Raw genomic sequence first — 21287 nt, 5'->3', positions numbered from 1 at the left:
GCATATACCCTGAGAAAACCATAAATCAAAAAGAGTCATGTACCACAATGTTCATTGCAGCTCTATTTACAATAGCCAGGACATGGAAGCAAACTAAGTGTCCATCAACAGATGAGTGGATAAAGAAGATGTTGCACATATATACAATGGAATATTACTCAGCCATAAAAAGAAACAAAGTTGAGTTATTTGTAGTGAGGTGGATGGACCTGTAGTTTGTCATACAGAGTGAAGTAAGTCAGAAATAGAAAAAGAAATACCATATGCTAACACACATATATGGAACCTAAATAACAACAAAAAAAGTGGTCATGAAGAACCTAGGGGCAAGATGGGAATAAAGACACAGACCTACTGGAGAATGGACTTGAGGATATGGGGAGGGGGAAGGGTAAGCTGGGACAAAATGAGAGAGTGGCATGGACATATATACATTACCAAATGTAAAATAGATAGCTAGTAGGAAGCAGCTGTATAGCACAGAGAGATCAGCTCGGTTCTTCGTTACCACCTAGAGTGGTGGGATACGGAGGGTGGGAGGGAGGGAGATGCAAGAGGGAAGAGATATGGGGATATATGTATATGTATAACTGATTCACTTTGTTATAAAACAGAAAGTAACACACTATTATAAAGCAATGTTACTCCAATAAAGTTGTTAAAATAAATAAATAAAGTGCTCAGCACACAAAAAGAAGCTAGTGGTGGCATTAGCTGTGCCGCTATAAGAGGTAAGGCCTGCCTGTTTTTAAGTATGAAGATTGCAAAATTTTGAATAAAATTTTAAATATTAAATATTAAAAAAATTAAGTGCTCAGCCCAGTGCCTGGCGCCCAGCTTAGTAAATAAATAGTAATTGAGGAATTTGTGACATAGGTTCACATTGGGTATGATGGAGCAGACGGAGGGAATAATCAGTTCTACCTTCTCGGGGGATGACAATGAGGAAAGGCTGAAAGAGGAATTCACATTTCCTAGCAGAAATGAGGTTGCTGAGGAAATTTTAGGGACAGGGTAAATTAATAGTACAGAAATATGAAGCAATATTAGATTAAGGGACTGTAAAAAATCCAAAATGTCTGGAACAGAGTCTATGATACGGAATACGGATAGAAGTGCAGCTAGAGATAAAGCCGGGATCAAAATGTAGCAGGTATATAGTGTTATGTTACCAGTTTTTGTTGGTAGTGGGTTTTATGCAGGGGAGCCATTTGGTCAGGTTTTACTGTAGAGAACTTTCTCTTGGAGACATCTGGGTGAATGAACTGGGAGACAGGAGGCAGGAAGACCAGTTAAGAGCTAGCTCTAAGGTCTGGGATGTAGTTGGGGCTTGGAAGCAGAAGCCAAGGTGGGGGAAGCATTAGCAGAAGGAGATGGAGGGGAAGGATGATTGGAGTCTTGCTTGGAAGAGAGATGGGTTGAACCCTGTTGCTGTATTAGTTTCCTGTAGCTGTTGTAACAAATTATCACAAACTTGTTGACTTAAAACCACAGAAATTTATTCTTACAGTTCTGGAAGCCAGAAGTGTAAATAGAGTGTCACTTGGCTGAAACCAAGATGTTGATAGGTCTGCTTTCCCTCTGGGGGTTCTGGTGGAAAAGCCATTCCTTGCTCTTTTTCAGCTTCTTGTGGCTGCTGGCATGCCTTGGCTTGTGGCTTCATCATTTGGGTCTTCAAGGCTAGAGCCCACACATCTCTCTCTGCTCTGTTTACATCACTCTCTCCTCTGTGTCATATCTTCCTCTGCCTTCTTATTAGGATATGTGATTGATTGCATTTAGGGCCCACCCAGATAATCCAGGATAAATGCTGTATTACAGATCAATAATTTAATCACATCTGCACAGACCTTTTTTCCCCGAAATAAGGGGCACATTAATAGGACCCAGAGATTAAGACCTGATATGTTTGGGGGGCCATAATTCTGCCTTCCGTTGTTGCCACTTACTGAGATAGGAAATAGAGAGGCTACAAGACTGCGGAGAATATAATGAAATTAGGTTTGTACATAAATTTTAGGTTTTTTTTTTTTTTTTTTTGTGGTACGCGGGCCTCTCACTGTTGTGGCCTCTCCCGTTGCGGAGCGCAGGCTCCGGACGCTCAGGCTCAGCGGCCATGGCTCACGGACCTAGCCGCTCCACGGCATGTGGGATCTTCCCGGACCGGGACACGAACCCGCGTCCCCTGCATCGGCAGGCGGGCTCTCAACCACTGCGCCACCAGGGAAGCCCAAATTTTAGGTTTTTAAGAAGACTCATATTCTGTTCTCAGTTTCTTTTATCCTTCCCATTTTTAACATAAATGTTTCTCTTCTTTGGCTGAAATCAGGGATTGGGTTTTGTAAAACCCATCTTTTTTCCTAAAAGCTTATATCACCCTGAGTTAACCATACATATTACTTCAAACCAAAGAGTTCTTCTGTTTACCTTAGATCAGGCAAACAGAGCTCTGACATGTCAGATTGTGAAAAGTCCTGAGTTTCCTTTAAGTAAATTTCAAGAATATCAATCATAGGTGAATACAGAAAAATGTTCACCATTAATTATCTTCCCCTCAAATTCTTTTAGTATATATACCAAATTCAACCCAGGCAAAGCTTGAAACTGTATGTTTTATTACTGACCTTTTCAGCTCAACAGTACTAATAAATAAATACTTTAAAACAACCATTTTCAGCAAAAACTGAAAAATAAAGTTTATTTTATTCCTAGTTTTCATTGAGTAATATATATCATACACGATAAAGTTCTACTTGTATGCTCAGGCTATGAAAAAGGTGGCTGCTGCTGAGCTGAAATTTTAGTCTATTTGTGCATCTTCAAACCTGAATGTCTATTCTTACTTTCTTGAAAGCTGATAAATTTGTTAAGTACTTTCCAATGATCCTACCCTTTAGAATTACTTGATGTCTTAGATTCTAGCTAATTCTGGCTTTTTAGTAAGCTTCAATTTCAAAATACTTGATTTTTTTTCATTTCTAAAGTTTTTCTTTTTCAGTACAGTGTTTCCCCAGTGTTTTTCAGTACAGTGTTTCTGTTTGCCATAGAAATTTTAGGTTCAGGAAAATATTTTTTTCCTTAAATTTGCATGCTACATTTCCAACTATAATATTTGTTCAAAGAATAAAAATAATGCATAAATGAGTCGTAGAGAATTAAATATTGCATTCAAGTCACTTCCAAAGATTCGATAAATTTCCTTTCAGTTGCTCAAAACAAGTTTTGATTTCCCTGTCGTTATTTAAAAAACTCAGAAAACGATTTTTTTTGTGTTATATGCATTAAAAATATATATATAATATATATACTATATTATATTCATGTAATATATGTTATATAATATGTATTATATATATTTTTTATATATATATGCATGCCAAGAACTACTTAATTCCAGTCCTTAAGACAATATAATGCCCAAGGTAAGGGCCCTAGACATGACCCAGTGACATGGGGCATGTTTATAATTTCCTCACTCAGGTTTTTTTCAGTTAAACGGTTACTTATTAGGGCAAAGATCTAATATGCCACCTTCCTCTTCTACTCTTTTTTCCATAATAAAAGACCTCATCATACCTAAAGTGAAAATGCTGATGCTTTTGATTGGATACTAAAACCGTTCATTCGTATGGACCTTTGCTTATGTGCCAACTAGGTTCTGTGGTTGCCTAAGCAATATTTAGTAAAGACCTTGCAGGAGGTCAGTTGATCCTGAGACTAAGTTGAATAACAGGTAAATAAAAGTCCTCTAATCATTTCCTAACTTTTAATTAAACCCAGAGTCATTATGTTTATAGATACAGAACAATTCTCAGAGGCAGTTATATTTATGCAGAGACGTGGTTCTCTGTGCACATGTAGAAAATTTATGCTGGACTGTGTTTGTAAAATGATAAAGCATTGTTTGGCTCTATTTATAGGCTATATTTTTGTTCATATGGAAAATTAAATTGAACAGTTTTTTATTTGGCTCTATTTATAAGCTATATTTTTGTTCTTATTAAAAATTAAATAGAACAATTCCACTCAGGTACAGCAGTGAAGCCTCGTTACATGTTGTCTAAGTTCTGCTGACCACAAGTAGCTTTTTGGAACTCACTTCATACCTTCAGTTTGAAGATTTATTCCCTAAAACAAATATATTGTGTTATTGTGTGCTTTTTTTTTTTTTTTTGCGGTACGCGGGCCTCTTCACTGTTGTGGCCTCTCCCGTTGCGGAGCACAGGCTCCGGACGTGCAGGCTCAGCGGCCATGGCTCACAGGCCCAGCCACTCAGCGGCATGTGGGATCTTCCCGGACCGGGGCACGAACCCGTGTCCCCTGCATCGGCAGGTGGACTCTCAACCACTGTGCCACCAGGGAAGCCCCAGAGTAAATTTTTCATTAGGTTATTACTTCAGGTAAGTTTTCTGACTAATGCACTGTATTTCTCCATAATTTATTTTCAGGAGTTTGCTCTCCCTTGTTTTAGCTACATCAAGGTTTATAGAATAGAAAGACCTGTTCAGCATTTTTATAATGTTCAAGTTCAGCATTCCATTATAAAATTGTAGGCATAAAGTTAAAGGCATCCTAACTCGAGCAAAAGACAACCTCGTGGAGGGAAGAGTAACCTTCCTATATAAAAGCTGGTGAGGGGTGGTGTGTGTGTGTTTTTTAAAGTGCTTTATATAGAAAACAAAAATATTTTTCTGTGACTAGGTACAGTTATGTTTGGCCTCCTATCCTAGTTCTCTTTGTTCATAGCATAGGCGGCATCTCTTTTCACAGTAGTCTATAAACAGGAATTTATTTTATGTCATACTCTAGTGGCTCAATGAGTAGGTATAATGGGAGGCCTTCTACATTTCCAACAGTCAGGAAAACAAGTTATTTCTCCCTGACTTCTCCAGACAATGTAGCATTTTGTAAAGAACAGGGAAATCAGATTCAAAAGGTTGACTTCACTGGAATATTCTGTACTGGGCTGTGTGCTCTTATTCCTTTACTCAGTTTCTCTGACCCTCAGCTTATTTTCTTTTTTTTATACAATAGCCTTCACAATAATACCCCTCTTTTAACGTAATGTGAAAGTGCTTTGTTTCTATAGGGATATTAGGGAGGAAAAAATCTTGCATTCCTGTCATCAGTCCTAACTTTATTATGCATTTTGATAATCACTGGTCTTTTGCAGTGATTCTTATCATGTAAGAATATTTGCCTTTTACAGACTTTTAAAATCATATAACTTTGAGTATAGTAGTCTTTGGGGAATTAAATCTCGTCAGAGATAGTTTATTTTATTCATATGATCAAATTATAGCTGAAATTTATTGTCAAATAGCAATGGGAAAGCTAAATTGCAAAGTTCAGGGACTAAGTTATGAAGAGTTTATGGAGTTTTTTTCCCCTCATATTATAAAGGATCTAAGGTTTTTTGTTTGTTTGTTTGTTTTTGACCTTTCCTACTGTATGTTATGGATCATAATGGCTAGAAGAAATGTGGCAAGTAAAGTCTATGATTAAGAATATTTATCTTTATCGTTGAGAGAAATCCATTATTTTGTATTTGTGGTTAAAGATTGTAGGGTTTTTATTTTTTTTAAGATAAATAAGGCACCAAAATCACATTTTTTGCTTTTAAATGTATAACATTTTTTGAGTCCCAAGCACACTGCAATATTTGCACTGTCATCTCTCCTTGACTTTTATGAACTCTGAAAGAAAGAGCTGAATTACATTTTTTAGAAAACTTAATGAGCAAAACTAGACACATAGGAAGGGCTGGAGAATTTCCATGTGAGTAGAGAGCTACCTCTATAAATATATAACATAGTATATTCTCAAATGGAAATGTTTTAAATTTACTGTTTGCCAGTCATTGCTGGAGTCATAGTATCTGCTTAGGGGACAGAAGGATTATTTTAATATGATTTCTGACTAGTGGTCTTTGACTTAATTCTAAATATAAACATGTCTGATAGTTTCTTTGGGGAATATTTGAAGGCGTAGTCCCTTTTTTTTTTTTTTTTTTTTTGTCTGTGCTGTTCGGTTGACTGTGTTTTTATTTTCTCGGTGTATAGTGATTCCATAGAAGGAGTAACTTTTAAGAACCTGAAATATGAAAGGCTATAAGGTTGATATGAAAAAAGGCCTTTCAAATAACAAGCACGGTACAGATAAATGCACATGAGTGGTAGTCCTGGTGGAAGAATACAACAGTGTAAACATGAGATTTTTATCATAAGTATTAAACATAAAAATGTAATTTAGCTATTATAAATTATTACCAATTAATGGAGGATGAATATGAAGCACAAATTTAACTTTTGGAACTTTCAAGTCATCATTCATGTATATATACATTTATATTTATATAAAATATTTTGGTATTATATTCATCTAACATTTTCTCTTTTATTCAACAGAAATCTTCTTGACAGAGACACATTTTCTAAATCTGATCCAAGTAAGTATCTGTTACTTGCTTTTTGAAATAGTCTACTTATTTTACTTGATTTTGCAAAAAGTTGTATGATAATCATAGTTCTTATTTAAATATTTGTTTTAAAGCCTAGAAAGCAAGATGGAGTATAGTCTCAGTCCCTGCGTTCTCATCTACCTGGGCAGTACTCTGGCTAAAGGGAGGAAATTGCTTAGCATTTTGAGAATAAGATGACAATGCAGATGACTGCAATGTAGGACAGTTCAGTTTTAAATTAAACCTCATTGTATTAGCCATATGGTAGAAATTATCTTTGAAAGACAACTGTAATAGGCCATAATTTTATGATCAAGTCAGAGTAATCATTTTCCTTTTTTTGTGAATAAATGCAGTATATAAAGGCATGTACAACCAAGTGAATTATATAATATCTTGAATGAGCTTAAGTTTTTTTGTTGTTGTTGTTGTTGTTTTTTTGTGGTACGTGGGCCTCACTGTTGCGGCCTCTCCTGTTGCGGAGCACAGGGTCCGGACGCACAGGCTCAGCGGCCATGGCTCACTGGCCCAGACGGTCCGCGTCATGTGGGATCTTCCCGGACCAGGGCACGAACCCTCGTCCCCTGCATTGGCAGGCGGACTCTCAACCACTGTGCCACCAGGGAAACCCTGAGCTGAAGTTTTTGATTCCTAATTATATACATTGAAAATTGAAAATAAACTGTAAAGTGAAAGACAGTTTAAATTAGAAAACAACAGAAATAATATATAAATCAAGTAGTGATTCCAAATCTTGCAATATTGCAAGATTATTGCAGCTCTCCATCTCTACAAATGTGTGAACCTGTGTGGTTTAATTACAGGAGAGAGCTTTTGTCAGTTGACAGAAGAATTCTTAAGGTAGTCACTGGAGAAAAGGCATTAAAATTTGTGGGTATTAAAAATTCCTGCGGGGCTTCCCTGGTGGCGCAGTGTTTGAGAGTCTGCCTGCCGATGCAGGGGACATGGTTTCGTGTCCCGGTACGGGAAGATGCCACATGCCGCAGAGTGGTTGGGCCCATGAACCATGGCCGCTGAGCCTGCACATCCGGAGCCTGTGCACCGCAACGGGACAGGCCACAACAGTGAGAGGCCCGCGTATCACACACACACAAAAAAGGATAAAAAAAAAAAAATTCCTGGGGCCCATTGACAAGTGGGTAGGATATTTTTATCCCTTAATCTTTACCCCAAACTCTTAATCTCCCTTTTTTGCGACTTCCTTTTGTGGTTCATAGGATTTCTTACTTGTTTACAAACATTGAGGATAGGAGTTGCAAATATTAAATGTGGCATATGATTTGCTCCAGATATCCTTCCTATGATGGTTTTGAGCATTGTAAGTATCCTAGGAAGAGCTTATGACTGGTAACATACTGAAATATTTCAAACTGTTTAACCTTAGTTAAAAAATTTTTTTATCTATATCTGTAGCATAATGCAATTGAAGACATTAGCAAATAATTGTTATATTTTTTTGTGCCTAGCTCTATACATGCTAAGTTCTAAAGCTCTGATATTGTTTCTTGCTTTTTTACAAAAAATTTTCATCATGTGATGATTTATTAGCAATTTTCATGCCAGAATAAGGCTAGGAACTAGGAACTAATTTTAATATAGCTTTTGTACAGCTGAAAAATAAATTGGATACATTTATATCTGATATTTATAAAAAACGTTTAGACATATTTATTTTTTCATCTTTTGTAGTTTGTGTCTTGTATGTACAAGGAGTTGGAAATAAAGAATGGAGAGAGGTAAGAATTTGAATTTTAAAAATTGTGCTGGAAGACACGGTATAAGTTATAATGTGATCAAGATGATAATTTCCTGTTTTTAGTTATTTTAGTAATTTTCTTATAGATTTATTTATTTATTTTTGACTACATTGGGTCTTTGTTTCTGCTCACAGGCTTTCTCTAGTTGCAGTGAGCAGGGGCTACTCTTCATTGTGGTGCATGGGCTTCTCTTGTTGTGGAGCATGGGCTCTAGGCATGCAGGCTTCCGTAGTTGTGGCACGTAGGCTCAGTAGTTGTGGCTTGCAGGCTCTAGAGCTCAGGCTCAGTAGTTGTGGCACATGGGCTTAGTTGCTCTGCAGTTTGTGGGATCTTCCCAGACCAGGGCTCGAACCCGTGTCCCCTGCATTGGCAGGCAGATTCTCAACCTCTGCACCACCAGGGAAGTCCTTCAACCCAAAGATTGAATTTCTTTTTTATTTTATTTCATTTTAATTTGATGAAAGCAATCTTTGTGTTTTGTTCTTAATAATTCTTAATGTTTAGCTCATTTATGATCTTTCTGTGGAATAATCTAGCCTTGAATTTGTATTTTCCTCAGTCTTACATAAATTTAATGTGATCCAATTCTTACATAATTGAAGTTTGTGGGTTTAGTCTCACTTTTTGAGGTCAACTGCTGATTTTATAAAATATTGCTTTAAAGCGTTTTAAAAGTGATATCAATTATCACCTGCTTTTTGACAGTTACTAACTTGTTATTTGAAAATAAAGTAGAAACTCAGTTTCCTAATACAAATACTTTGTGTAATGGAGTAAGAGCAAGGAGGCAGAATTACATTTTTTCATGGTTAATAATTTTATATATTTATTTGTGCAGTATAGTTGATGTGTAATATTATGTTTCAGGTGTACAATATACTGATTCACAAATTTTAAGGGTTGTACTCCATTTATAGTTATTATAAAGTATTGGTTATATTCCCTGTGTTGTATAGTATATATTTGTAGCTTATTTTATACATAATAGTTTTTAACCTCTTAGTCTCCTACCCCTGTATTGCCCCTCCCGCCTTTCCTCTCCCCATTGGGAACCACTAGTTTTGTTCTTTATACCTGTGAGTCTGTTTCCTTTTTGTTATACTCACTAGTTCGTTGTATTTTTTAGATTCCATATATAAATGATATCATCCAGTATTTGTCATTCTCTGTCTTATTTCACTTAGCATAATGCCCTCCAAGTCCATTCATATTGTTGCAAATGTAAAATTTCATTCTATTTTATGGCTAATATGCCATTTTTTATATATATGTGTGTGTGTATATATATATATTTATATCTCAAATCTTCCAGTCCAAGAACATGGTATACCTTTCCATCTGTTTGTGTCATCTTCAGTTTCTTTCATCAGCATCTTACAGTTTTCGGGATACAGGTCTTTTGCCTCCTCAGGTAGGTTTATTCCTAGTTATTTTATTCTTATTGATGCAGTGATAAATGGGATTGTTTCCTTAACTTATCTTCCTGATATTTCATTGATAGTATACAGAAATGCAACAGATTTCTGTATATTATTTTTGTACCCTGCAAAGTTACCAAATTCATTGATGAGCTCTACTAGTTTTATGGTGGCTGCTTTAGGTTTTTCTGTGGATAGTATCATTTCAACTGCAGTGACAGTTTTACTTCTTCCTTACCAATTTGGATTTCTTTTATTTTTTCTTTTATTTTTAAATTTTTCTTGTGTAATTGCTATGTCTAGGACTTCCAATACAATGTTGAATAAAGCTGGTGACAGTGGGCAGCCTTGTCTTAGAGGAAATTCTTATGGTTTATACTGTTGAGTATGGTATTAGCTATGGGTTTTCATATATGGCCTTATATGTTTCCTTTATGCTCACATTCTAGAGAGTTATAATAAATGGATGTTGAATTTTGTTAAAAGCCTCTTCTGCATTTTTGACATGATCACATGGTTTTTATTCTTTAGTTTATTAATGTAGTGTATCAGACTGATTGATTTGCAGATAATGAAAAATCCTTGCATCCCTGGGATAAATCCCATTGATCATGTTGTGTGATCCTTTGATGTATTGTTGGAGTTATTTTGCTAGTATTCTTTTGAGGATTTTTGCATCTATGTTCATCAGTGATATTGGCTTGTAATTTTCTTTTTTTGCAGTATTTTTGTCTGGTATTGGTATCAGAATGATGCTGGCCTCATAGAATGATTTCAGAAATCTTCCTGTCTTTGCAATTTTTTTGAAATAGTTTTAGAAGAATAGGTGTTAACTCTTCTCTAAATGTTTGGTAGTATTAACCTGTGAAGTCATCTCGTCCTTGACTTTTGTTTGTTGGGAGTATTTTAATTACTGATTCAATTTCAGTACTGGTATTTGGTCTGTTCATATATTTTATTTCTTCCTGGTTCAGTATTGGGAGATTGTATGTTTTAAAGTATTTGTCCACTTATTCTTGGTTTCCATTTTATTGGCATATAATTGTTTGTAGTAGTCTTATGATCTTTCTTATTTCTGTGGTATCATTTGTAACTTCTCCTTTTTCGTTTCTGATTTTAATGATTTGGGCCCTCTCCCTTTTTTTTCTCATTAGGTTAGGCTAAAGGTTTATCAATTTTGTTCATCTTTTCAAAGAACCAGCTTTTAGTTTAACTGATTTTTTTTCCTTTTTTTTTTTAGTCTCTGTGTCATTTATTTTTGCTCTGATTTTTATAATTTCTTTCCTTCTAATAATTTTGAGTTTTATTTTTTCTTCTTTCTCCAGTTTCTTTAGGTGTAAGATTAAATTGTTTGAACTTTTTCTTATATCCTGACATGAGCTTGTATTGCTGTAGACTTCCCTCTTAGAACTGCTTTTGCTGTGACCCATAGGTTTTGGATCAAAGTGTTTTTGTGTTCATCTCTAGGTATTTTTTTATTTCCTCTTTGATTTCTCCAGTGATCCATTGGTTGTTTAGTACTATATTGTTTAGTGTCCATGTGTTTGTGATTTTTGCAGTTTTTTTCTTGTAGCTGATTTCTAGTCTCATAGCATTGTGGTTGGAAAGACGTTTGATATTATTTCAATTTTCTTAATTCCTGAGGTTTGTTTTGTGGCCTAGCATGTGATCTGTCCTGGAGAATGTTCCATGTGCACTTGGAAAGAATGTTCCATGTGCAACTTATATTCTGTTGTTTTCAGATGGAATGTCTTTCTTCTGAGGTCTTTGATCAACTTTAACATCACTACCTGAACTCTTCTTTGGATAGATTGCCTATCTCTACCTCATTTAGTTCTTCTTCTGGCATTTTATCTTGTTTCTTCATCTGGTGCATTTACCTCTGTTGCCTCATTTTTCCTGAGGTGATGTTTGTATTTTCATATACTTGAAGTTTAGTTATGTTTCCTGACCTTGGAGAAGTGTGCTTCTGTAACAGATATCCTATGTGTCCCAGCAGCACATTCCATTTTTGTCACCCAACATGTTTGCTCTAGGGGTTTCCCCTAAGAGGGCTGTGTGGGTCCTTCTTTTTTGGTGGGCTGTATGTGGTGGTCTGGTAGGTTTGGTTGGCTCTTAGTTCAGTTGGTTGCAATGCCTTGCATTGTGCAGAGGCTGACAGCTGCTGGTTGGTAGGGCTGGAGGACCCAAGGGGATACCCATGGGATAATTGCTGGCTCACTGGTGCATGGAGTCAGGATCCAGAAGACTCTGGGGCTATTGCCAGTATAGTGGTTGGTGATGCCAGGTCCTGGGGTTAGTGCCAGACAAATCCTGGAATCTAGTTGCAGGGCCCAGGGATCCCAGAGCTGATGTCATGTTACAGGGGCTGGTTCCTGACACAGTTGGGTACAGGGTCTGGAGTGTTCTGAAGCTCGTGTTGGCCTGCTAGTGGGCAGGGCCAGAGCCCATGGGGTGTCAGGGCAGTGTCTGTCCTGCTGTGGGCAGGCTGGGTTTTCAGGCTGTCGTGTTATGGTTTTCTTGCATCTGATGTCTGCCTCCTGGTGGGTGAGGCTGGTCCAGAGGCTAGAGAAGCCTTCCTGGAGGGGGCAGAGCCAGAGCTCAGTGGATTCTGCCCACTGGTGAGTGGAGCTGGATCCTGGGTCCTCTGGTGAGCAGGAGCATGTCTTAGAGGCTGTTGTGTGCTCAGGAGGTTTTTAGGCAGCCTGTCTGTGGATGTGTGGGGCTGTGTACCTGCCCAGGTAGTTGCTTGGCCTTAGGCATCCTAGCACTGGTGTCTACAGGCTGTTGGGTGGGGCCAGGTCTTGGTGTCACTGAGCTAGAGGGAGGCTTCCACAATGGCACCCACCAGCACCAGTGCCCATATGGTAGAAGGAGCTTACAGGTATGGCTGCCATCAGAGTCTTTGTCCCCAGGGTGAGCTGCAGTTGCCTCCTTCCTCTCTGGAGAACACCAGTAGGTAGTTCTGGCCCAGGCTCCTATCAAATTACTGCTTTTGCCCTGGGTTCCAGACCATGTGAGATTTCATGTTCACCCTTTAATAGTGAAATCTCTATTCCCCCCATTCCTGTGGGGCTCCCAAAATTAAGCCCCACTGGCCTCCAAAACCAAATGCTCTGGGGACTCATCTTCCTGATATAGGAACCCTGGGCTTATGAGCCCGATATGGGGTTCAGAACTCTCATTCCTATGGGAGAAGCTTTGCAATGTAATTATCCTCCAGTTTGTGAATTGCCAACTGGGGGTATGGAACTTGACTATTTCATGAATCTGTGCCTCCTACCCATCTATTGTGGTTCCTTCTTATGTCTTTAGTTGTAGAAAATCTTTTCTGATAGGTTCCAGTGTTTTTCATTGATCGTTCTGCAAATAGTTGTGATTTTAGTGTGCTTGTGAGAGGAGGTGAGCTCAGGGCCTTTCTACTCTGCTATCTTGGCCTATCATTGTCAGAACTATTATCTTAGTTAACTTGTTTTCTAGAGTATCTCTGCATTCAAATGGAAAGGTGATCACTGGAGGGGAGGGGAGCATATTAAAATAAAAGGTATTTCCATCTGCTTGTGGTGCTGGTTATCCCAGGAAGTGCATTGTTTTAATGAGGTTACAGTTTCTGGCGAGATTTTCCTAGTGATATTTGTGGTATTTGTTGTCACAGATTGCTTTGCAGCCAGCCATTTTACCAAGGTATGTCAACTGTGAGATGGAAGGTGAGAATTAGATCATTATAATTTATTCTCAAACATGGGAAACTAAACCAATTCAACAGTAGTCTGTACTGATAATGGGTTAGTGGGGCACTGAACACCAGTTTCTCATATCTAATTGCTTATGTACATTTCCATATGGTTATTCAATATTTATCTCAAACTATGCATATCCAAATGTAAATTCATCATCCTTACCCTATGCCTGCTTCTTCTTTGCTCTACGTGTAGCTAGTGGCATCACCAGACAAAATATCAAAGTTTTGCAGCTATCCTTGACTTTCTCTCCCACACCTTTCTTATTTAATTAGTTATCCAGTGATACAAATTTTCATTCATAAACTCAGATGAGCCACCTCCTTTATTCAGACAGTTATTTTTTGTCTCCTTTGTTACAACATTCTCCTGAGTCCATGCCACTCTCTCTCATGTTACTCTGTCCAATTATTCCTTTGATTATTTTCCTAAGAGACATGCTGACTCTTGTCATTCACTTTAGATTACCTTTCTCAGAGGCCTGGGACAATCCAGTGGAACTGTTGACTGACCATAGGCAAAAGGCCAGATGGAGATGAGCATTTACCAGGAGTGTCTAGAAAACAACATTGCTTGAGGGACTGTTAAAGGAACTGAGATAAATATCCATAATGTATAGGACCAGGCATCTTGGCCAATGAAAATCCTTAATGATGAGGCTTTCTTATTGCCTAAGCAATGAGATGTAAGTTTCTTATTTAATTTACAGTGTTTTTCATAATAATAATAATGACTATTGTTCTAAGCCCTTTAGAATACTGACTAATTTAGTTTGCACAACAACCTTAAGAGGTAGATGCCATTAGCATCCTTATTTTACACATGAAGAAATTAAAGAACAGAAAGCTTAAGTGACTTGACCAAAGTTAGCCAGTTGTAAATAATAGAATGGGGATTTAGTTCCTAATTTGCAGAATCCTTATCTGACCCCAACCTTCACCTTCTGGTTTTATTAACAGAAAGAAATTCTATAAATTGATCTTTGTGTCTTTCTTCATATTTTCTTCAGCTTGACTTTGAATGAAAAACAAGTAAGAGAAGAGGCCTACTATTTAGGTGAAATGGCATAATATTAAAATAAATCAGAAAACAGAATATTTTACTTATTTATTTTTCTCTTCGAAGGGGTGGAATGTATAAGAGGGAATAATATGCAAAATTGGTATAAAAACAAAGTAGAAATTGAGAATATGATGAGAAATAGGACCCAGAATTATACAGAATGGGTAGGGAAAAGATGGACGAAGATGGGGAGATACCAGTTAAGAGGCAATTTCAGTAGACAGCACTTCAAAAACATTAAAAGTGTTAAGAACTAGAGAATACTCTGGAAGAATAGAAAAGGAAGTGTCAGATGCAGAGACAGCATTTTGTAGGTAAAATCCATTGTATATAGCATCTAATTGAACTAGCTGAATAAAGGAAAGGGGTGAAAAAAATGAAATACACTGTATATATTATTAAATCCCAACCAAATCATTTGAGAAAGTCAGTTTCTTTATATTGAGAGCCAGTATGGTATACAGTGGTTAAGGGAGTACACTTGACCTCTTAGTGACTGTTTCCTCATCTGAAATGTGGGGAATTATGCTAATGATTCTAGCTCACACAGTAGTTATGAGGATTAAACTTTAACCACTGGACCATGACTGGCACATAGTAAACACTATATGATTAAGGCTACCTTGGTTCTCTAAGAGATCAAAATACATTTTTAAGAATAACAAAACCAGTGAGTGGCAGGTAAGTAAATTCCTGCGTTACAACATTCTGTAAAATTCATTGTACAAGTCCAACAGTTGATGGGAAAATGACCTGTGGGATTTACTTGGCCTCAAACCTAATATGATGGTGGAGTGTTGCATAGCTGCTAAAAAGCTAATGCAATCTGAGGATGCATTGATGGATGTGCAATGCTTACATTAAGGAAGATAATGCTATTATGTTGAACTATATTAAATTGTCATTTTTGTAGCTCAAAGTGGTTGAGTGTTGGCAATTTCATGTGATTCAATTAAATACTCTTGTATTTTGCTCTCGTAGGAGCAAATTTGGAATGTTTGTTTTCAATTCTCCATTTGAGATCATTGAAATGCCATATATGAGGAGGGCTACCATCCTGAAGAAAGGGATAGACACTATGTCATGTTAATGAAGGAATGTTTAACCTGAAAAATGCAAAGACTCTGAGTAGTCATAATGATTGTCTTCAAATTCTTAAAAGTATTTTGATTTAGACATGGGGGTACAGTTACTTGAAGTTGAAACAAGAAAGGAGGAAAGAAAAAATTTGGCTCAAAGGATGAAGAGACAAAGGCATATTTTATTCACTGTGGGTAAGACCTTTGTAACATTTAGAGTATTCCATGGTAGAATGGGTTTCCTAGAACAGTATCCTGGAACTAGAACTGTAGTGGATGTCCTGTTCTGTATTCAAAGAGGGGTTGGACTAATTCATCAGGAAAAAACTGGACTTGATTAGTTCTAATTACTTGCAACTCTGATTTCATGATGCTATAGAAGTCATAAAGAGTTTTGCACTCATAGTATCAATTCTTCCCATTATCTTTTAAGTATTGAGCATGTTTTACAAAATAATAACAAGAACCACTCTAATAATTACCCTCAGTGTATTTGGAATAAGACAAGTAAAAATATTATAGATATTTTAGTGAAAATTTAAAATATATTCATCCATTTATCAATTTGACCTGTATTTATTGGGTGCCTATCATGTAGCTGCAGTGGTGGAAAAATTTTTAAATAGATAGTGTTTTTACCTCAAGGAGCATAAAATATAGTTGAAGAGTTTTACCAGCAACTTCAGTGTGACTATACAATCCATTTACTGATTTAGGTATCAATACTGTGTCAGTAATATAGTGGTCATGTTTGTATTTGAATTTAGATGTATTCTGGAAAAGTATGTATTCACTAGCCACATGATTTTATGTTCTGGGATGAATTACTTTTGTGCAGTAAGGAGAAATTTAAAAAAGAAAAAAAAGCTTAAAATATGTGGAAACAAATGCTGCAAATAAAGTGATAAAAAAATTATTTAAAACTATAGTGGTAATCTGCAGTTTAAAAATGATATCTGACACTATTACAATTACCTGCGTATCTTCAAAAAATTCCATCTAATGATTGTGAATTGTCAAAGTAATTATCTTTTAAAAGTAAAATGATATTTCAGTGCATAATAATTTGGAGCTAGAAATGATAAAGTACCATGAATTATGAAAATATGAAGACCTCTTAGTGGTGAATGGAAATAGCAAAGTCATGTCCCTAAGGATGCACACATACTTGGCTTTGAGAGGTTCTGAAAATGTTGCAGTTAATTTCTTTGAGTTAAATTTCAGTTATCCATAGGTCATCTATTTTGTGAATTACTTTTAAACATTTAAAATTACAGAGTTGGTTCCCAATTCCGTATGTTATATAATGAAATGAAGCAAACTGAAGTTGTTTATAACCCACAGTGAGTGTACTTTGGAGGCAAATCTACTGCCAAATGCTGATTTCTATAGTTTGACATTGTCTCTGTTCTGAACTGTTCCATTGTTTTAATATTTATTCATGTCCATGCTGAATAATATATGTATAATATGTAAACACACACATATTCCGAAAGGATAAGAAAAATTTTCATAGCTCAGCTTAAATGTTACTTTGCCTGTTGACCTTTTCTAACCCTCACAACTAGAATTTCCTCCTTTCATCTTTTTGAAATCCCATAACTTAAATATCTTTCTTATGGTCCTTGTCGCCTTCTACTTTATATCATTCAGCAAACATTAAAGACTTTTTTGTGAACCTATTTTCTTCTATGTCTTAACTTCACTTCTTAATTCAGTGCTCCGTAAAGGTTAAGCTCCTCCCTACAGCATTTAGGATAGGGCTTTTGTGCTTAGAAGATGCTCAGTTAATATTTGTTAAAAGGAGGAATTTGAGGATACCCTCAAATATAGGCACACACTTAATGATCGTGGTTTCAGAATTTATGAGTTGCAAGCCTCCTTGTAGATAATTTGGTACAAAGGTCACATTTTTCATATGAGAACATTCACGTGGCATGCAAAGTACTTATGAGAGCTCAGTGCTTATTCTGCTGCTTTTTATCGTTACTTTAACTACATATTTAGGAATTTGAATTATAGCGTTCATTGAAAAACATGCTTTTTACCTCTTAAAGCTTAGGGTATACTCATTTCATTCTATCCTTTTTGTTCTGTTGAAATAATAGAGTGAAGCATCTATAAAGTTATTGATACAGGAAAGAGGAAACTCCCCATGGTCTTTAGGCAGTCACTGTTGCTAAACCATTGAGGGTCCAACTTGGTTATTGACACTGTCTGCACTATTGGGTTCATGCTGCAGAGCAGCTGCACGGTTTTGTTTGGTTTAGTTTTATTTTCTATTTTATAAAAGAAATTTTAATTACAATATACTGCTGAGAATTCAGTCTGTAGAGATTATATTCCTGTAGTAGACATTTGAAGGATTCTTACTATCTGTTTTTTTTTTTTTTTTTTTTTTTTTTTTTTTTTGTGGCACGCGGGCCTCTCACCGTTGTGGCCCCTCCCGCTGCGGAGCACAGGCTCCGGACGCACAGGCCCAGCAGCCACGGCTCACGGGCCCAGCCGCTCCGCGGCACGTGGGATCCTCCCAGACCGGGGCACGAACCCGCGTCCCCTGCATTGGCAGGCGGACTCTCAACCACTGCGCCACCAGGGAAGCCCTATTCTTACTATCTGTATCCACTGTGATTGAGGGGATCGTAACAGAAGAGAATTGAGGAGAAGTTGTGTGGCATGTGGTTGAACGAACTTTGTGAAACTAATATTTTCTACAGAAGGTATAGTCATTCTTAAGGCATTACTGTTTTAGCAAAAATTTGTTGTGTGTCCCTCAGGTAAATACCATATCACACTCATTTGGATTCCTAACCTCAGCCATACCAGTTTGGGAAACAACTGTAGATTGGCTTTGAAATTTTTCTGTTTAGAAAAGGACATAAAATAGTTTTACAGATATTTCTGGTTATAGAGAATTAGACGTTTAGGCTTAATGTAATTGCCTATGTTTATAAGGCTAAATTGAAGTCTGTTAGCTCTATCGATATTTTATGTCCAGCTGAACAAGAATTATTTCTTTTTTAAAAAATTTCAGTATCATGTTATCTGTTTTTTCTTAATAAATAGATTTATATTTTATTTATTTATTTTTGGCTGTGTTGGTCTTCATTGCTGCCTGCAGGCTTTCTATAGTTGTTGTGAGCGGGGGCTATGCTTTGTTGCGGTACGCGGGCTTCTCATTGAGGTGGCTTCTCTTGTTGTGGAGCACAGGCTCTAGGCACACGGGCTTCAGTAGCTGTGACACGTGGGCTCAGTAGTTGTGGCTCGTGGGCTCTAGAGCACAGGCTCAGTAGTTGTGGCGCATTGGCTTAGTTGCTCCACGGCGTGTGGGATCTTCCTGGACCAGAGATTGAACCCGTGTCCCCTGCATTGGCAGGTAGATTCTTAACCACTGTGCCACTAGGGAAGTCCAAGAATTATACTTCAACAGAACTTTTCTGATTGTTAGCTGATAAACAAATCCAGAATAATTTTCTTCTCAAACTATTTTTTCCTGTTTGGCTTTTATTTATTTTTTATTTTTCCAGCTTTACTGAGAGGTAGTTGATATAGAACATTGTGTAAGTTTAAGGTGTACAACATAATGATTTGATATATGTGTATATATATTCTTTCTTTGTGTGATGAGAACTTTTAAAATGTGCAATATAGTATTGTTAACTATAGTCACTATGCTGTACATTACATCCCCAGAACTTACTTATCTTTATATTATAACTGGAGTTTTTTACCCTTTGACCAACTTCGCACATTTCTCCCACCTCCCACCCTTGACAACCACCAATCTGTTCTGTTTCTATGACTGGTTTTCTTAGATTCCACACATAAGTGAGATCATACAGTATTTGTCTTTCTTTGTCATATTTCACTAGCCTAATGCCCTCAAGATTTATCCATGTTATTGCAAATGGCATAATTTCCTACTTTTTAATGGCTGTGTTCCTGTTCTAATTTTAGTATACCTTTTTATTGAAATAAGACATACCCAGATGAAGGGTACACATCATACAGCACAATGAATTTGTTAGATGCGAATACATCCATGTGACCTCCCCACATCTACAAATAGAATATTGCTAGCATCCAGGAATTCTGTTTGTGCACTTTCTTCCTCCCAAATTAAACTGCATCCTGACTTCTAGCACTATAAAATAATTTTGCCTATTTTTAAGCCTCATATAAGTAAAATCATATATTATATATGTATTTGTGTCTAGTTTGTTTCACTCAGTATTATGTGTGTGGAATCTATCCATGCATGTGGCAATAGTTTGTTCATATTTGTTGCTGTATGGTTTTCTATTTTATGAATATATCCCAATTTATTTATCCATTTTACTCTGGGTAGATTTTTGGATTGTTCACAGTTGCTGAATATTATGATTAACTGGTTAGAACATTCCATTACATGCCTTTTAGATCTTATATTTGTAAATTATTATTGTCTGCACACATAGGAGTAAAATTTCTGAGCCACAGGGTATGCATATTTTCATATTCAGTAAATACTGATGAACTGTTTTCTAGAATTTTCCACGTGCCATTGTCATTGCAGTACATGTTTGCCAGTGCTTTGTATTGTTAATTAAAAAAAACATATTTCCATTCTGGTTAATATAAAGATATCTTGTTTGGACTTTAACTTCCTGATAATTAATATGGCTGAGCACCCTTTGATAGGCCTAATGGCCATTTGGGTATCCTCCTATGAAGTGCACGTTCAGGTGTTTTGCCTATTTTCTTACTGACTTTTAGGAGTTATTTATGCCTTTGGGATAGGAATTTTTGTTGCTTATGTATTGCTAGTATCTTCTCTCCTGTTGTAGCATGGCTTTTAACTCTTTGAACCATATATTTTGTTGAACAGAAGTTCATAATTTTAATTTAGGTTGTAATATCAATTTATTCCTTTCTGATCTGTGCTTTTGTTCTGTTTAAGGAATGTTTCTATTTGAAGGCCACAATGGTGTTATATTCTAGAAGTTTTATTGTTTTAACTTTCATATTTAGACCTACAATTCCTCTGGGATTAATTTTTGTGTATGATTTGAGGTAAAATTTACTTTGATTCCATATGGTATCAAATTGACCCAAGAGCATTTATTGAAGAGATTTTCTTTCTTTATTGTAAATCATATGACCTTTGACATAAATGAAATAATTAAATATGTGAGGACTTAATGATTAAATCCTTGTTGAGGATTCTATTGTGTTATACTATGCTATCTTAATAACTAGTTGTATATACTTTGTAGTTATTTTCTTTTACTTCAAGGTTTTCTAGGTCAGGGGTCAGCAATCTTTTTCTGTAAAGGACAAGATACAAATAGGGGCCAGGGGTAAATATTTTAGACTGAGTGGTCCCTATGTTCTCTGGGGCTATTGTAGCATAAAAGCAGCCATAAACAATCCATGAATGGTTAATTAGGGCTATGCCCCAAAGAACCTTAATTTACAAAACAAGTGGCAGGCCAGATTTGGCTTATGGACTGTTACAGGATATTCCTAGCTTTTTACATCACCACAAAATTTTAGAATTTGTCAGTTTATACACATATACATGCATACATGCATGTGTGCATGTGCGCACACACACACACACACACACACACACAGAGTGAGATTTGATTTGAAGCTGTAGATTAATTTCTGAGAATTGAAGTATGTAAAATCCATGAATATGGATACAGTCCATGAATACGGATACTCCTCTATTTATTTAAATTTTCTTTAGTTTCTCTGAATAATAT

The 21287-nt window shown here is 36.5% G+C and overlaps 1 protein-coding gene across 1 annotated transcript in view; it reads left to right on the top strand.

The window, feature by feature from the left end:
- Positions 1-21287, top strand: part of CPNE8 (copine 8) — a 249780-nt gene that overhangs the window by 43664 nt on the left and 184829 nt on the right. The window contains 2 exon segments of the mRNA XM_059082256.2: positions 6408-6448; positions 8171-8217. Coding sequence (XP_058938239.1) covers positions 6408-6448; positions 8171-8217 — 88 coding nt within the window.

This window comes from Kogia breviceps, chromosome 12, assembly GCF_026419965.1.
Source record: "Kogia breviceps isolate mKogBre1 chromosome 12, mKogBre1 haplotype 1, whole genome shotgun sequence".
Classification (NCBI taxonomy): domain Eukaryota; kingdom Metazoa; phylum Chordata; class Mammalia; order Artiodactyla; family Physeteridae; genus Kogia; species Kogia breviceps.
Note: the sequence above shows the minus strand (reverse complement) of the source record. Positions and strands in the feature narration are given on the sequence as shown.